General features: G+C 32.2%; 1 protein-coding gene across 4 annotated transcripts in view; it reads right to left on the bottom strand.

Moving 5' to 3' along the window:
- Positions 1-951: 951 nt before the first annotated feature.
- LOC118200194 (protein PRRC1-like) overlaps positions 952-19,345 on the bottom strand; it is a 30,001-nt gene continuing 11,607 nt past the window's right edge. For all 4 annotated transcript variants that reach the window (XM_035372130.2, XM_035372128.2, XM_035372127.2 and 1 more), the window contains 3 exons: positions 13,616-13,670; positions 13,254-13,527; positions 952-4,311 (listed from right to left, as the gene is read on the bottom strand). In XM_035372130.2, coding sequence (XP_035228021.1) covers positions 4,011-4,311; positions 13,254-13,527; positions 13,616-13,670 — 630 coding nt within the window. In that variant the 3' untranslated portion in view covers positions 952-4,010. The remainder of the gene's footprint in view (positions 4,312-13,253; positions 13,528-13,615; positions 13,671-19,345) is intronic.

The following is a 19,345-nucleotide window of genomic DNA, read 5'->3' as shown; positions in this document are numbered from 1 at the left end:
TCAATACCCTCATGGCTATTGTATAAATTACATATATAGCATATTTTTTCATTAGATCTGGATGTTTTTGATCTTCTGTGGAAAAAGTCATCTTCAAGGAGTATTTTCAATAACCATATTTGTTCATGCTCTAAAGCAGTGCTTGTCAAGTGGATTTAACCAAAGACTGGTAAAATATTTCGGTATGTTCTTGCAGACCGGTAAGTTTAATAATTCGACCCATTGGCACAATTTTTTCACATAAATAAATCATGAAGATAAAAATTTAAATCATTTAATTTACATATGCATATTCAACTTACTTAAAATATTGCATCGAGAATAAAACTACCAAAATTTAACTAAATCTCCAAGAAAATCCCATTTTCGCGGACAGGTAAATATTTCTAGCGGACCAGCGGTTGAGAAACACTTCTCTAAAAAATGCTGGTTGCTGTGGAAGGACTCACTGTACTCAGTCAAGAGTAGTACAATGCAGATAAATTACAAATGCATTAACAAACTTCAAGGAATACTAAATGTTGATAGGTCAACTTAAAATAATCGAACTATTTTTTATTTATTAGTTGTTTGTTCAATAATTAGCTGCAAATCTTTTTTAACTCTCTGGTTGTCCAGAACAAGCCTTAGAATGTCTTACAGATACACATAAACGAAATTGTTTCACCTGAAAGATTTCTACTTCACAGGACACAAGTCGTACCTTCCAAGGTGAATCCTTGTGTTATGTACACATATCAGCATACTTCATTCTTGGAATTAATCCAATGTTCTTCAAATAGCACCCAAGAGCTAACTTACAGAAAACAATTAAATTTAAAGAACATAGATCCCATTTCAGGTATAACATAATTTCTTACATTAATTGAAAGCTCTTGGTTTGCATTCAGATTTTTTTCCCATTCCACATTTTGATTGTATTTATTCTGTTAAAATGGCAGTATAAATATGAAAGTTTTAATATCTTTTATTCAATAATAAATAATATTCAGAAAAAGAATACATTTTAACAAACAGTTATGAAAGACTAAAGTTCAGGAATGGCTAACAGTTCCGATATGTCTTCAAGTACACTAAAGAAGTACACGAAGATGATTTCAGCAGTGGTTTTACAAATTAAAGAATAATTAAAATTGTTCCAGACATTACTGATTTTTACAGGATTGAGCATTTTGTCAGTGATCAAGAAGCATTTACTGAATGACAGAGAATTTTTTTTTTTTTTTTTTTTTTTTTTTTTTTTAAAGCCACACAGATTTAGGACCTATCCATTAACCCTTTGTGGTGCACTATTTGGTTGGCATTTCAACAAGAAAAGTTGTATGCAGTCTAACTAGGCCTAAAGGAGTATACAGACAAATTTTTGTGAAAATTGCACTTACCGTTTCAATTTTGTGGGTGTTCCATGAGGTGGAACACTGCGCCACCAGAGCTCTTAAAAGTGCGACTAAGCGAGCATTGCAGTGAAGCATGGAAATGAGTAGAAGCTTATGTATAGTAATGAAAAAACACTGTATTATAGCTGTATACATGGTTTTCTAGATATACACAACTTTCTTGAATATATATGGATAAATGAGATAAATATATGTATATACACAAGTCCTATATATAAAAATATTTACAAATTTTTCGATTTCATAGCTTCGTGAAATTTTGAAAGCATGTCACATCTTTTTGATAGAAGCACAAACCAACTTTGCAGGTTTTGAACAAAGAACTTCTTTTGTGTGGCTTCTGTTCCATGCAACAATATGTTTAGAATTCCAAGTAAAAAAGAAAGTGAAAAGAGAAAAAGAAACTCTTTCCTCTTCGGAAAGAGTTTTCCTGCCATTTATGGAAAATTAATAATAAAAAAATAACTGCAATTAATATTAACAATAAAGAAAAATAAGCTATAAGATATACATACACAAAAAATATCTACACAATTATTGTAAATAAACGGGAATGAGACTAAAAAGCGATAGCAAAATAATTCGCGGAGCTCCCCTAAGTAAAGATGACTCAAGCTACTGATAAAATTCCCGCCTGAAAACCACTCAATTTCCCCCATATTAGGGCTTTCATAGCACAAATCACACCTCACTCCTCAAGACTGCTTTGTTTGAATTCATTCCCCCAAAACAACGTAAATAAAAACATATACAACAGATGTTTTCTCCTAAGACAGATGTTCTGATGCGTAATAGCATGAGATCGCTAAAGGCACAGTGTTCCCGCTAATGGAACACCCTGTTTAATTTAATGATTCTGTGCATGCTTTTTGTATGAAAAATGTAAAAAATGTATAACAAATAATATAGAGTACAGCCATCAAAATTATACGGAATTTTTTTTTTAACCCCTTAACTGCTGCAGGCGTATATATACGCCTTGCTCAGCCGATGCGTTAACTGCCCCAGATGCGCCCAAATGCGCAGCCGATGCGTTAACTTTGCGAATAATTTTAGGTGTAGCAGTGCAAATGATAGCAGTTTGGAAGGACGCCTGGGGCAGTTAACGCATCGGCTGAGCAAGGCGTATATATACGCCCGCGGCAGTTAAGGGGTTAAACAAATTTTTTTGCGTCACAAAAAAATATAGAAAATTACTAGAAAATAAATGGATTTTAATAACACATCATAAATGAAAATTCTGGGTCTCCTTGTGATATGCTGCCATCTACTATTTAAAAAGAGAAGGTTGAAGTATATTATAAAGGCATTTTTATCCATTTACGGTTGAATTTAACGCTTTCAGAAGCGATTCAATTTGGGTGTTCCATGTAGTGGAACACTGAGCAACAAAGGGTTAATGGGGATTATCTGTTAATGGAGATTCAACTGGAATTTAAGGTCTTACACTCCAAACCAAAAATGGATTCAAATTTACTCATGTTTTCAATGTAAATAGGAAATCATTCTTTTAGAAGAAAGAATATAAATTTAATTTTTAATATTTTGGGCAAAGCAAAATAATTAATATAATTTTCCAATAAGTTTCTAAACATGACAAAAAATTTTAACAATGGATTGCAGGTAAATATAAATTGAAGGTCTAGAAATATTTAGAATTTCAGATTTCCATATAAGTTTTACAGCTGCTTTGATGAGTGGCATTGATGTGTGTTCATATGCTCTGACCTCCCCCACCCCCCCAAAAAAAATCTGCTTTCTCTCTTTTGAATGGAAAATGGGATTCACATTTTTGTTTGCATTATTATAAATGTAACTAATTATTATAAGACTTAGTATTTTCAGTACTAAAATAAGCTTACATTTCAGTATTAAAAAAGCTTTAATAATATTCTTATTTCATTATATTAAAAAATAAAAAGTGTTAATACTACAGACTTGCATAACAGCAAAAGTGTAACTAGTTTCTAATAAAAGCAGTAAAGGTAGTCAAGCTTTGACACACACCTATCAACAGCTTTAACAATAAAAAATTAAACCCATCAAATTTCTGATTAAAAATTAAAACTACTGTTCTTATTCAACGAATGGGAGATGGAGATACACTAATGCAACAAAGCATAACCTTTTCTTAAGATATTGTAACTCTATATAAATCAAACCTATTCATTAAAATTACTTTTAAAGATGATTATCAGAAAACGCCTAAGTACATTATACAAAAGTGAAATCATGAAAAGTTCTATTAAAAAATTCTAATTATGTATAATAACAAACAATGGAAAACATAAAATATTTGCTTTCATGAATATATATATATGCAAAATAATGTATACACAATATACACAGAAGATTACTGTCAGATAAGATGACATGCATTCATTAGCATAAAGAAAACATGTTTTTGAAACAGATAAAACACAAGTAGTTTTGAAATAAGATTAAATAAAAATAATACGTGATTATGATTAGTTTTATTTTTAAAATATATTTTCTTTTATCTAATGTGCTTGATATTAAATATAAAATAATTCATATGTTAAGAAAGATTTACAATATATATCACTATAATTCAAACAATTCCTAGAATACAATATCATTACACCTGCACTGCTATCGTTTTAATTGTGCTTTACAAAGTCCAGCAATTGTTTTGGCTGCCAGAAACAAAATTTCTCGCCGTGATACACCGGTAAGAGCTTGATGCCATTCTCCGTGATGAACACCATATGCTGATCCCAAAATTTGTCCAATTGTAACTTTATAACCAGACCAACCAAGAGGATAATCAGTTGGAGTTTGATCTTTTGCTTGTAAAACAAAATGACTAGGTATGGGAATGGCTTCAGTATATACTTGTAAAGATATACTAGAATGATAATCTTCGAGCAGTAAGCAACCAATGTCAAACCAACTAAGAGAGAACAGAGGTATACAATTCATTAAGTCTGATATTGTTTAAAAAATAAAAACAGCAATTCTATTTAAACAACCAAATAATTTGTTTTTGTTTAATCAATTATAATGAATATTGGATGCTTAAAAAAATAATGGCATTTTATACTAATCACAACCACAGGATGTATTTCAATATGCATTTCTTGATACTCTAAAGCTTAAAATGATTAAGATTCCTTTAGTGCTATGTAAAAACACTGATTTATAGTGAAATGCTTCAGAACCTTGTCTATCAGAAGGAAAAAACTACTGCAGTAACTACAAGTATAACTTCTGTATATTTTTATTAATACAGAGGCTGTTTGCACATTTTTAAGACGATTTTGGTAAGCGGTAATAAAAAATCGTTTGCTTCAAAAGAAGTAATTGCAATTGTACTATGTTTTTAAAACTCAAAATTATCGTCTGTGGCTTGAAAGTTTTGTTTTTATTCAAAATGGCGAATTTTACAAAGCAGTGGTTCGAAGGCTACATTTACGCTCTTTCCGAAGAGAAATATGCATACTCCGTTATCCAAAAACGATGTGAGAGTCATGGTTTTGTGATATCTAAAGCGTCTATAGGTAATATCATCAACAAGAAAGGAAAAAAACGTCAAATTGGAGCCTCAAGTGGGACAAAAATTCCAAACGAGTATCCAAGGAAAAAACGGACATCTTCGACTATTGCAAAGGTACGTTGTTTAATGTTAAAAGAAAATCCCCCAAGTCAAAGGACAGTTGCAAAATCATTAAAATGCTCGGTGTCCACTGTAAACAAAATGATAAACGTTGATTTAAATCTTAAGAAAGCGAAAAAACACAATGTGCATCGTCTTCTTCCAAAGCATATTGCTAAACGCAGGACACGCTGCAGAATTCTATATGAGAAACACTTATCCAAAGAAAAATGGAAAACAATTGTCGCAATAGATGCAGCATGGATGTATTTAAATGATTGTAACAAAAAAAGAGCCATTTATTATCATAAAAGGGGAGAAAAAAATTTAAGTACATGGTTCAAAGAATCGAAAGAAAGTTTTTCTAAGGGACTCATGATTGTTGCTGGTTCTTATAATTGCAAATTAAAAATAAAGAGAGTGCAAAAAAATGTCAAGATTAACTCCAAATACTATCAGGAACATATTTTATCGCAATTTTTCTGAATGAAATACCATCGCTTTACCCACAGTGCCATCAATCTGTGAGGCTCCATCAGGACAAAGCTAGCAGTCACACATCAAAATCCACTGTAAATTTCCAAAAAGAAATGGAACAAAAAACTGGTATCAAGGCCATACCCTTCACTGATATCCCTACTACATCTCCCGATGTGTCACCTATGGATTTTTGTGCTTTCGGACTTTTAAAAACTGCATTATCCAAACGTTGTCCCAAAACCCTAACAGGACTATGGAAAGCTGTTTGGGAGGAATGGGATAGAATACCTCTTCTGCCACTTCAGAAGGCATTATTATCCTGGAAATTGTGATGTTGAAAGATAGTTCAGAATAAGGGATGTCAAACAGAACATTTAAAACACAAGAATTTTATGTAATTTAGTTTTGTGAATACAGTATACATCGTAGATGAACTACGGATGAATACCATTCTATATATGTGCTATGCCACTGATGGTAAATGCATGCATATACACATAAAAAAAAAAAAAAAAAAAAAATACTGTAATATGTTTTGAAATCTATGAACTGTGGTGAGGCATAAAATTCTGCAAAATGTTGATTAAACACACTCCTCCCCACCCATCTATTTTTAACAAGTAAGTACTAAACAGGGGAAAAAAGAACATGAAAATGATTTTAATTATACTTCAAAAAGCTGAAGGAATTTTCAACAATAACAACAACAAACATTTTATGAGATTAATTAAAATAACAGTAAAAAAAAGAGTCATTGAACACTTCCTTAAATCAAATCTAGATGCCTCCAAACAAACAAATTTTCTAAAAATGACAATTTTCTTAAGAAAATTAAGCTAGCTTCATAATAACTTAATACATTTCTCACATTCGTAAGTCACAGATAAGATGATGAAAGAGCCATTCGAATTAGGGCATTTTATTTGGGAATACTTTCATGTCTGAATAAAGATATGTAATAGGAACAATTAATTTCAAATCTTACAAAAGGTATGCAAAGAACATAAAACGGTTCTATAATTGAGAGGAAATTTTTCAAAATGCATTACTTCAGTATTAAATTATTTAAGATCAAGAATATAAATCTTTTTCATTTCCCTAATTTGGCTTTCATTTATTTTGCATGCACATATAAATCTATCAGATCACAAATTTGCTTCATACTCAACTTGAATACATGAAATGCAATTAGAAATTTCTAAAAGAACAGTTCTGATCTGTTTTATGTACATACACTGAAATGGAGGGCCTATAATTTTCTTTTTATCTGAAAGTCATGAATGAAGTCTATCCAAAGTCATCATGAAGTTGTTATACAAAATATTATGGTAAGGAAAAAAAGAAGCACGGAGAAAACTTTGCAGTTTTCAAACCTTGTGGTACAAAACATCACTGTAGAAAATAAAAACAGGACAAAATTTTACAATTTGAAAACATTATTGTACAAAATATTGTGGTAAAGGAATTACATAACATCAAAAGATAAAAAAATTGTAGAAATATGCATTTTGCGAGTTTATAATCAAGGCTATGGAGTCGGTAGGGAAAATGACTGACTCCGACTCCTGGAATTTTAAAGACTTCAACTCTGACTCCCTCATATATATATATTAAACATATACATGTGGGTTATTAATATACACATGGGTTATTGCTTATTTTTTTAATATAAGAGAAATAATAAATGCTACAGAAAAAAATTGATGGCATAGCAAATTATTTATATTAATTAGCATTTATTATGAAATGGAAACACTAGCATTAGTTATTTGTAAGAAACTGTATAGCTTCCGCAAGACCTTCTTTGTTGGAGGGCCATAGATCCGATTTGATAAACTTCAGAGCTGAGAAGAGTCTTTCCACACTCACTTGAGCTGTTACTGTTAGGGCTACTTATATTAACTTTTCAGGACAGATTTTTTATACGGTCTAAAAGAGGTGTCTTGCAAATGCAATTATATTTCTTTATTTCTTCAAAGGTCAAGTAGAAATCTTGTTTTTATTTTCTCATTTTTATATCTAAAGGCTCTTGGTTCTTTATTTTCATTCGCTTCTCCTTAACCTTTTCAATATTATCCAAAATTATTTCTCAAAATGTAATTCATCTTTGGAAGAGGATGATAGAGACTCAATTGCAATGTCTGCAGTTTGACTGTCATGATTCGAATTCTCGAATTGTTCTAAGAATAATTTCATTCTTAATGAAAGTTCATAAATGGCTTTCTTTTTGCCTTTTTAATTTGTTCCTCATCCAAGAAAATTCTCGTTTTCGGATCTACATATATTGAACCCAGCAAGATCTTATTGTCTAGCAAACTAATTTCTCTTTTCTTCATTGAAGAAATGATTCCTTTGGCAATAAACCCTCCATTTCAGAAAATCCATCACATTCTTCCATTCTCGCCTACTGTCAGTTCTTCAGATTGCAGCTTTCTTGTAACTATATACAGTGTAGAAAGAAGAGTTTCCAATTCTGCAACATCATTCTACAGTCTTCCTGTTAGTGAAACATTAGGATTATCTACATTTTCTAAAAAAGTTCTTAATTCTAACAACCTCTTTATCCTCAAATATGTATTTCCTTATCACGTTGCTTGATCGATAATTTGCCTTTTCCTGCTCGTTTCTAAGAATGGCATCAATTTTGGAAGTTCTTGCTGCTTACCTAAATTTAGCAGTGAGATTTGTAACTAAATGAATCAGTTTAATCACCAATGGCAAATATCACATCCATCCTCCTCCCTTATATTTATTTATTAATATGTCAATAAAATAGAAAATAACTATTTATTAATGTATATAGTTCAGAAATAAAAATAAGAACTCAGCTTGTCATTAATTTTTTTTTTTTTCAATTCATTTTAATTTCATTTCAAATTCAAACTGTCCAACAAATATCGGAGTCGGAGTCGACCTGTTTTTGGCAACTCCAGCTCCGATTCAGACTCCACAGCCCTGTTTATAATGTTCAAAATTGTGCAAAACATTTTTTCACCATTGCAATATTACTCTAAATATAATGAGCCCTCTATAAAACACTTACTCATGGTTCCACAGTATTTGGCTCTTCTATGGAGGTAGTTATCTTAGAAAGATGATATTTAATAAAAACTGCGGTGATGCTTAATAAAGACATAAATTGTATTCTCAGACATACTGAATACTTTCAGAGATGGCCATCTGGTTGTTACAGAAGAGCACATTGCATTTTAATAGGAGAGAAAATACAGTTTTTTTAGACCAAAGGAGCATTAGCCCAGAAGGGCTGTTAGTCTTCCCCAAGAGTATTTGCATTTTCTTCAGTAGTTGTATCCCTCAACCATCTTTTCCCAAAATAGAAAGTTGTCATCTTTGTATGTTCCACATGCAAGTCTTCCCCATATTTGTTTACTTGGCACTGAAGATGTTATTCCACACATATAGAAGATATTCAGGAATTCCTCTTACTCTGTCATCATATTCATCTTGTATTTACTTTAGTTTTTTTGAAGGCTATAAGGTTTGATACAGCGATGTCTAAAAATGTCTAAAAAACATTCCCAAGCTTTTTTTCCCTAGCTTCAGAGTTTCTTCGCAATCATGTTTGCACAATATTTTGGATGTTTTGATGATGTTAAAGGTATAGAAGTTGTAGCTGCTTGGATGATTGCTTCAGTAATGGCTTTCACTACATCATGCACAGGGTACATTGCTTCCGTAAGCTCTGAAAGAAAAGAGAAAAGGTCCCTGTTTGCCTTATTAAGTAAAGGTGAGGGAATTTACTCTCTCCTTGGGAAAGAGTTATGAGTTATGAGTCTTCAGACACATCTGGTGTTGAGCTAGTTCGAATGTTCGGCGGTGTAGATGCAAAATGCTGCGTGCTAGCGTCTTAATGGCGAAAGCTCATCTGAGTTGAAGGCATTGTCTCTGGAGGTACTTTGGTGAGATGGGCGGAGCTACTGGCCATCTTGACTAATGGTGCATCTGAAAAGGAAGTGCATCTACTTGCAAGGCAGGCATTGACCGGGGAGAGGAGTTAAAGTAATACCAAAATGTACATTAATATTAGGTGATGTGAATTATTTTTAAGTAAAGAAAAAGGATCATGGAATGCAATAATAGTTATTTCTATGGCATTAGGATAATATAGATATTATATTAGATTATTGTTGGCTATGGTACAGTATAACTGAGTTAATTTACCTTGTAGTAAAACAACTTATGTGACAGAGTTTTCTAACAGATGGCAATTTGTATTTTTCTGAGTCTGGTAGTAGTTCTAAAATTACTTCATAGATGGTGACACTTATGTTGTGTTATAAAGCAGAGTATAATTAAATGAAGATACAAAAACAATCCTTTTTCATCATTTGCTCAATCTGCCTATCTTGAGGATTTGTATCCTTACTTCTCCAGAGCACACTATATCCATTAAATTACACTCACAATAAAGGGTTTTGGCAGCTGCTCTAACAATGCATTTAAGTCTCTCTTATTGATGTCTTCATTCAGAGCCAGATTCATATTAGCCTGAAAAGCAACTGATTGAAGGATGTTGCTAATGAAAGGATTGTTGATGGACAGTCATATGAAGTAAGAAGAATCGTACTAACACATACACATTCACCAACAACACTGTTTTTTATTATAAAAGAATACCTCCTAAGCCTGTCTTTGTATCTGCTTTGGGAATGCTTCCTGTAAAGCAAAGCCTACTGGTTGATACACATTGATCATGTTTTTGACACTCAAAAGACTGGTGGAAATTATGGCAGTTCCATGAAATAAGAGTAGCCATTATGAATGCTTATTTCATCAATGCTGCTTCTTTGTGAGGCATGGAAAGTGATTTTTTGGAAGTTCCAATCTCTCTTTATAGCCATCGTAGCTCATATTTTTACCACAGATGTGACCCCGACTTTTAGGTTTAAAAATAAGACTCTTAGTCCATTTATCTGAAATAGAATGGTTTTGGTTCAGTTTCAGTAATGTTTATTTCTACTATATTGTCCTCAGTAGTGTTACTTTCTGCTGATTTATTCATAATAAATTAAATTTTATTGATTTAATTTTAGTCGCACTTTCTGATTCATTAATTGCTTTTTCACACCGAATGCTTAGTAGCACTAGCATATGAAATTTTCATATGTAGTTCTGTATTAGCAATAATACTCATGGCTCCCACGTATGTGATTTTTCTTTTAACTTTAAAGCTGCACTTCGTTCTCGGATTTTCATTAAGAACAAGAAAATGCTGAGTGTTCCCCTTTGTAATTGACACATAGAGACACAGCATTGCAATTACTATATCACTATCATGACATGACACTCAAGAGAGCAGCATGCACATGTAAGGTTTCAGCAAATGACATCCCTGCTGGCATTAAAAACACTGGATGGGATAAGGGATGTAATGCAGTCTTACACAACAATGTAAATACCCTGCCTTTTTTTCAGAACATCAGGTGCAAAGGTAAAGATAATGTGCTTTTACCAATCAGCTGACATTTTTACACTGACTTCTGATTTGCTTAGCAGTACAAACATATTGTTCCACCAAGAGATCAGAGATGAATTCTTCTGAAATAGAAAGAAGATTGAATCCTGATTATTCTATGACAACAGTTCAGAGTTTCATGAGCTGAGATGCTTACATAGACATGTCATTGCTTAACATGAGAAAGGCTGGCTAACAGATCTGGTTTAAATTAGTAAGTCAGTTGAGTGAAGCCATTTTATGTTCTTTGGTCCACCTACATATGACTCTATAAAAGGTGTCATTTTCCAAAGTTTGCCTGTAGTGTTATTAATAACTACAAAAAAAGGCAGTGATTTGCTTTCATTGGCATTTTTATTTGCACACTTTTTGCAGAATTCTTTGCAAGCTTACTTTTATAAAATTGCTCTAACAGTATTTTGTGAATTCTGCAAAAAATTCACAAAAATGTACCACATTCAATTAAAGTCAATATATTTGAAAAGGAAAGAGATTTGCCCCCAGCAGACCCACCCATCATGGGATCCAACGAAAGGATGCAGATTTCTGAACAATGGCTAATCAACTCTATACACCCACTGGCTTTTTCAAAAGCTTATTCCCAAGTCACTGACACTAAGTACTAATGTCCAATCAATTGATAATAGCAGGGACAGCTAAGTGACTCCCTCCTGTATGGATTGAAGCAGAAGTTACAGCAGCATGTTGGACAGCAATACCTTTCCCCTCAACTACTAGTACAGTCAAAAGTCGTTAATCCGGACTCGTCGGGACTTCGGCGATTCCGGATTATCGATTTTTTCGGATTATAGATCATCAGTTTAAATCTGGTAAAATGGCATGCAGAAATTATAAAATTAAAAATATGAAACCGTAATTTACAAAATAAAGAACAATTATGATCTAAAGTGTATCAAAATTTACAAAAAAAAAAAAGCTTAATATTTATTTGTTTACTTTACTAAACATTTCTTTCAATGTAAGTTGTTTAAGTTGCTTCGTTTTTTATGTGATAATACATTCTCTTTAATTCTATAAACAGACATAATTTCTTCTTCAGTTACAAAGTTCCGCTGTTCAAGTCCTATAATTGCTGTGTCGAGAATACTGACTAATTTGTCAATCAAAATTTTTTCGTTTTCAATAACCTCTGTCACTTTCTTCGCTATCGGAAGCAAATTATAATGACGAGGCATTTGATTTAAATCATATCAAAGACGGAGTACATCGAAATGAAATACTACATTTAGTAAGCAATTATAAGCCAAATAAAATAAAAACATCTGCCCTGAAGATAAGGATAGTGCTGACAGATGAACTTCCAATTAAGTGCACGCGCTTTGGCGTTAAAGATAAACAAACGTTAAAGTTTAGATAAACAAAGGATATGCCTTTATTCATTTTTTGCAGCAATTCCACTTTTTGTTTAATGGACTCCGAAACATTCTTTCGCTTAGTAGATACGTTACATATTAGTAAATATAAATCGGAAATTCTATTTGACATAATCGAAAGTTCAAGCTTACTTTTATAAAATTGCTCTAACAGTCTTCAAAAAATAATAAGCCGGATCCAATTCGAAGATTAAGGAACAACGCAATCTGCAACATTAACTGAAATAGATAATTAGAGCTTAGCTTATACCGTCCATTATACATTAAATGCACATGCATAAACGTATTAGGCGCATGCGTAAAGGTATTATGAGCACTTCCAGAATTGGAAACTCTTTTTGACATAATCGAAAGTTCAAGCTTACTTTTATAAAATTGCTCTAACAGTCTGCAAAAAATAATAAGCTGGATCCAATTAGAAGATTAAGGAACAACGGAATCTGCAACATTAACTGAAATAGATAATTATAGCTTAGCTTATACCGTCCGTTATACATTAAACGCGCATTCGTAAACGTATTTTGCGCATGCGCAAATTCGCAGCCGTAAAGGTCTTACGCTTCAATGTGACGCATGCGCAGAAAGTTTGTAGCTTTGAGGTCCGGATTATGGGTGTCCAAATTAACAACTTTTGACTGTATTAACCACATAGGTCTTCACACACAGCAAATGCATACGCAGTTTTTTCACCATGGTAAATCAGATGCAAAAGATTTGCAACAGCATCTCACAGTGAGCCCTATGCTCTGAGGAGGAAACACAAAGGAAGAAAAAATAATGGCTAATAGGAGGGGGATAAGAAGAAATGAGGAAAGATCAGCTCATACAAAATGTTATCAAACTATTCAGTTTTCATACTTAAAAAACAAATAATATAAACTAAAACTTACTTTTCAGGTGTTAATTCAGTTAAAAAATTTTCTATTGATATTAAAAGTTGTCTACTATCCTGCACAAGACCGTGAAGCCTTAAATTGTTGATGCGCTCTTTAGCAGCTCTCAGACCAGCAGAGAAACCCACAGGTTGTGGTGCAATACTGCTTGCCTGGATAGAAACACCCTGGACAGTTGCTTTCCCAAATACAAGCTGAAATGCTTCCCGTACAGCAGATACTTTAACTTCATTCCCAGATGCAACTATAACACTAATATCACCTCCAGTATCTGCAATAAGGAAACAAGTTTTGACCCAACACTTAGCTTTAAATGTGTATTATTATGTTACACAAGTTAAAATAGTTCACATACTTACTTATTATTTCTTTCATTCCTGGATCTAACGTCGTAATAACTGAGTCAACGGAACTCTTAAAAAAAAAAAAAAAAAAAACATGAAAGATAAGTAAAAAAGAAATCAATGCAATAAAGTTAACAATGCAGGTTTAAAAAGCAGCATATCACCTTGAAAATTAATAACATGGAAAATTATATTAATTAGTATAACCTATAGAATGTATCTGAAAAGAAAAACAATGTCTCTCATCTTCAGAAGCAAGTAATCTTCTACAAATATTTGCTCATTTTTGCTTTAAAAACTACTACAGTCAAAAGTCGTTAATCCGGACTCGTCGGGACTTCTGCAATTCCAGATTATCACTTTTTTCCGGATTATAGATCATCAGTTTAAATCTGGTAAGATGGCATGCAGAAATTACAAAATTAAAAATATGAAACCATAATTTATGAAATAAAGAACAATTATGATCTAAAGGGTATCAAAACTTACAAAAAAAAAAAAAAAAAAAAAAAAGCTTAATATTTATTTGTTTACTTTATTAAACATTTCTTTCAATGTAAGTTGTTTAAGTTGCTTCGTTTTATGTGATAATACTTTCTCTTTAGTTCTATAAACAGACATAATTTCTTCTTCAGTTACAAAGTTCCGCTGTTAAAGTCCTATAATTGCTGTGTCGAGAATACTGACTAATTTGTCAATCACAATTTTTTCGTTTTCAACAACAACCTCTGTATCACTTTCTTCTTTATCGGAAGTGAATTATAATGACGAGGAATTTGATTTAAATCATATCAAAGACAGAGTACATCGAGATGAAATACTACATTTAGTAAGGAATTATAAGCGAAATAAAATAAAAACATCTGCCCTGAAGATAAGGATAGTGCTGACAGATTAACTTCCAATTCATTGTGCGCCGCGGCGTTTTGGCGTCCCCCCCCCCCCGAGATATAACATAAATTAATAAACAGATTTCGGAATGGTTTGAGAAACGAAGGATATGCCTTTATCCATTTTTTGCAGCAATTCCACTTTTTGTTTAATGGACTTCTAAACATACTTTCGCTTTGTAGATCCTTTACATATTAGTAATACATATCGGAAATTCTATTTGACATAATCGAAAGTTCAAGCTTACGCTTATAAAATTGCTCTAACAATCTGCAAAAAATAATAAGCTGGATCTAATTCGAAGATTCAGGAACAACGCAATCTGCAACATTAACTGAATTAGATAATTTTAGCTTAGCTTATACCATCCGTTATACATTAAATGCGCAAGCGTAAATGTATTACGCACATGCATATTCGCAGCCGTAAAGGTCTTACGTGCATGCTTCAACGCGACGCATGCGCAGAAAGTTCGTAGCTTTGAGGTCCGGACTATAGATCATGCTGGATTATGGGTGTCCGAATTAATGACTTTTGACTGTACTACAGATATGTACTGCTCTTTATTAGATAAAACAAGAGAAGACAAAAATAAAACTTATCAGTTAGAAGTAAGCAAAACATTCTTGGATATGAACGAATTGGAATTTATAACTGGCCCCTTTTTTAGCCTCAAAAAACCTAATTCACAAGTTGAAGAGGCTTTCTTAGACAGTTTTTAGCAAAAGAAAAATGATAAAGATGATGTATCTATCAAATATGATTCTCTTCAATACACACAGTTTTGTTTTGTTAACTTCATTTAACCAGCGATAAAATTGTTGTACCAGAAAAATGATATCCTTTAAAACTGGCTATGGTACAATTGACGTACTAGCGTTTTCCTTTCCCTCATTAAAGAAATCATGTGTCTCTTATTTTTTTAGCTAACAAAGAGATCTATGGATGGTCCAAGGTTGCCATTCATGGTAGTCACTGACTGAACATTCTTTCTTATTCTTAGCAAACTGTAACTGTTAGATGGTGCTGATATGCTATAACTATTTTAAAATTTTGTTAATGTTTAGAATATAGCTGTGTTGTATATCATCAAGGGTATAAAGTTGCCCTTGATTATGTTGTGCAAATAAAGGATTAACATCTAAAGTAAGTTCAATTACTGTCCCTGAAATTCATCAGATCAGAAATCAGGTAAGAACTTTCTATTTTATTTGAACCATTTGTCAATTGAACTCTTTTGTTTTAGGAAATTTAGCTCTATTTTAGTGAGGACTTTGTCTTGTAGCAATATAGTGGGAAATTAAGCAGAGATATTTGATGTAGTGTTTTCATGCAACTATTCAGTTATTCTTTTTTTAGCCCGAAGGGCATTAGCCTAGGAGGGCTATTAATTTCATTTTGGCATTTTGTGTTGAAAACTTTAAATGTCGGTTCACTTTTCAAATTGTTGACACCAAATAGTATCACACTTTGTTATATTTATAGAATTTAAATAATAAAGAATTTGCATAAATGTATATATGTTTAAATGTATATACATTGTGATTAAACAATGGTACCTAGGGCCATCAAATTTTAAATAACATAATCCTGCACCGAATATGGTCCTAATTTGGAATTTGAAATTTGTTTTATTATTGATTTCAAATTTTGTAACACGTTAACAGATTTTTTATTAACAAATACAATGATTTCAAATAGAGCAATGGCAAGAATGTATGGAAAAAAACATTTTTATCTCCAGCGTGCAAGACCGTCTATCGGAAATTCTAAAGATATGCTGTTTTTAAATATTTTGTGATATTGCTGTTGAATTGAATTTTATGCAATTTAAGTGTAAAGAATATGATATTTAATAAATAAAGGTAACACACAAAATATTAAAAAAAGTCCCTTTGGGGGTAATATAAAATCTGAAAGCTTTCATTTTTTTTCCCCCTTAACCTTAAAAAATATCAGACAGGACGAAATGCACTTGTGATACAAATAATACAAAGATCATAAAGATACTATTCATTTAAATTTCTTTTGATCACACTTTAAAAAATCATTAAATGAAATTATTTTATTTATTTAAAATGACATCCCTCTTTAAATATCAAACTATGAAATTTCATGATTAGCTAATTAATGTAAAAATTCAGATACATTATCTGAAATGGTTGGTTTCATTTTAAAATTCCCAAACCGGCGTAAATTAGATTGGATCATGGATCACATGTGTTGATAAATGATGACTGAGTTTGAGTGGAGATAGCTATTCTTATGTCAAGATCTATGGAAATTGTTTTTCAAACAAATCTTATGCCACAAAATTAAAAGATGTTGAAATATACATTAGCTCATCATCCTTACTAATATTATAAATGTGTCATGGGAATCCATCGATGGCATTTTCATCTTCGTATGATTTTAATCAGCTGAGATATTAATTAAAAATTCTGAAAATGCTAATTTGAATGCGACTCAATAGCAACATTAGGAATTTTTTCCTTGAGTCTTCACCGTGTGGGTCCATTAAATTGGTGATAAAAATCATACCTTTGGATCTAATTATCCAATTTCTCGAAATTTAGAAACTCATGTTGCTCTCTTAATGATAGGAACATTGGTGGTGTAACTGTTTTTGTTGCTTAATTATTTTCAGCTTTATCACAGAATACTCCGCTTGCTATTGTTAACTCTTTGTTGACAGGCTGCGATTCAAAAGTGGCTGACGGGGAAGCTGGTATCCGGTAGACCGCTGGGTTGGCAAAAAGGTCAAATTTCACGGATTTACACGTGGAAAAGCATTTTAAAATTAATAACTTCTAATTAACTTACCAACTTGAAACTATTATCAACATTTCGACTTTTGTGATATATTTAATGTTCTGTTTCATGTTTTTTTAAAGATCTATTCATTCGTGTTATATATTTCTGTTATTGTTGCTTGGAAAATTGCATTTACGTTTTATATTCTTTACATTTTACTGTGCACAATAAAAAATTTTGTTTTATCATTTTAAGGCACTCGAATGTTCTTTATTTTGAAATTTTATGCGGAGTGTATTTTTTAAATTCATGCGGAGTTGAAACTTATTTAATGACATTAACACGAGCGAAGCCACGGGTAAAGCTAGTATTTTAATACAAGTATCGAATAGTTGCAGCAGATACATCAGATAGTCTTGTCAATATAATTATATACAGATATAGAGAGATATAACAAATCTGTATGTGACTATATTTACCTGTCCAAAAATACAAATATGAAATAATTCAGTGTAGATATGACTTGAGAATTTTAAGATAGCAATAATTTAGGATGTGTGGGAGAAGAGACACCGGTACAACTCTGATATATGCCCTAATTTCACCAAATGTGGCGATATGTGTTCTGCGCTGGTTTTTGGCACGATTGCGTGTTGTATGGCATCCCTGTTGACGTTGAAAAATCTTTCATTGGTTCCCGTCATGCTTTGTGTCTTAGAAGCTAGGGGGAAAAGATTTAATGGTGAAAATTGTTAAATTGAAGTTCGGCATAAGGAAATATCGACGTGGCCTTCCTGTTGAGGGGCAATGGGTATTTGAAGGTGTGGAAAGAAGGTATGGGAGATTATTTTTAGTGGCTGTGCGTGATAGAAGTAGGGATTTGTGATTATTTGTTATTTTATTTATTTGTGAACCATAGTATGAATTTTCTGGATAGTGTGTCTGGCTGTCATATAAATACGATAGTGATTACGTGGTGGTATGTTAAAGGCGGTATGAAATTGGTATTTCTGTTGTTCGAAAAAGCATTAATGGTGAGTGCATTTTATTTTATTCTTGTTCTTATTTTGTAGAATGTTATGTTCATTGTTTTTTTAGTATGAATTTCTGTCGTTACTGTTTTTTTTTAATTGTTTAAAATTTATTTTAGTTATTTTGTTGATTAGAACGTACTGTCTAAATTGTGCAATTCGTAGATATTTTTTAAACTTGGAAAAAAAAAAAAAACGCTGTGTACATGGTATTCTTTGAAATTTATTGTTGTTATATTAATTTATTAAAGCGGGGTGTGCGTAGTTCGTAAATTCGTTCGTTGCCTAGATGTTTTTTTAAGTTAAAACATATCGCTGTGTACATGGACTCTTGTCAAATAATTTTGGTTAGAAATTTCACGGTTTCGCTATCTAAATTTTTTGTTTTTGTTTCGGATTTTTAGCTTAAATTGCGTGTTCAAAACGTGGTTTTTGCATTCGCGAAAACCGTGTTTTTGGAGACATTTTAGGCTTAAAGTTCGAAATGTAAACAAAAAATTTAGATAGCAATATGGCGGCGTGGAGTTTCTCGCCAAAAATATTTGGCGCCTTGAGGGCGCATATCAGAATAGTTCCGAGACACCAATTGTTTTTCAGTCATAGCCAAGATGGTTATAGATGCGGCTGGCATACAGATAGGATGCGCAACAAGCAGGTGGAATTTAGAGACAAAAGATAGCTGTAGATTCATTGCATAATTTTATGCCTTGATGAATAATGAGTACATATATTCTCATTCACATATCACTATGGGTATGATAAGCACCTAACAGTTCTTCATAGCATATCACATTTTTTCAGACAATGGATGGCAGAGAAAACAGAGTGATGTAACGGCACATCTTAGCAAAGGAAAGGCAGGCAAGAAGCAAATGTGCATTCCAGCAAAACTTATCGATACAGTTTAATTCTTTGTTTTAATTTTGAGCTTTGTGATTGGATGAGAGCTAACTGCAATGCAAGAGGATAAGATGGCTATAGATTTTGCAGATTAGTTTTCAAGTGATGCAGCTTAGATTTCAAGAAGGGGATGTAGCTAAATTAAAATGAGGAATTAAAAGGACTATTG

The sequence above is a fragment of the Stegodyphus dumicola genome, chromosome 6, assembly GCF_044657685.1.
Source record: "Stegodyphus dumicola isolate Sdum_Otavi_A_Nest chromosome 6, ASM4465768v1".
In the NCBI taxonomy this organism is placed as follows: Eukaryota; Metazoa; Arthropoda; class Arachnida; order Araneae; family Eresidae; genus Stegodyphus; species Stegodyphus dumicola.
The sequence above is the reverse complement of the archived record's forward strand: the minus strand, read 5'-3'. Positions and strand labels throughout refer to the sequence as shown.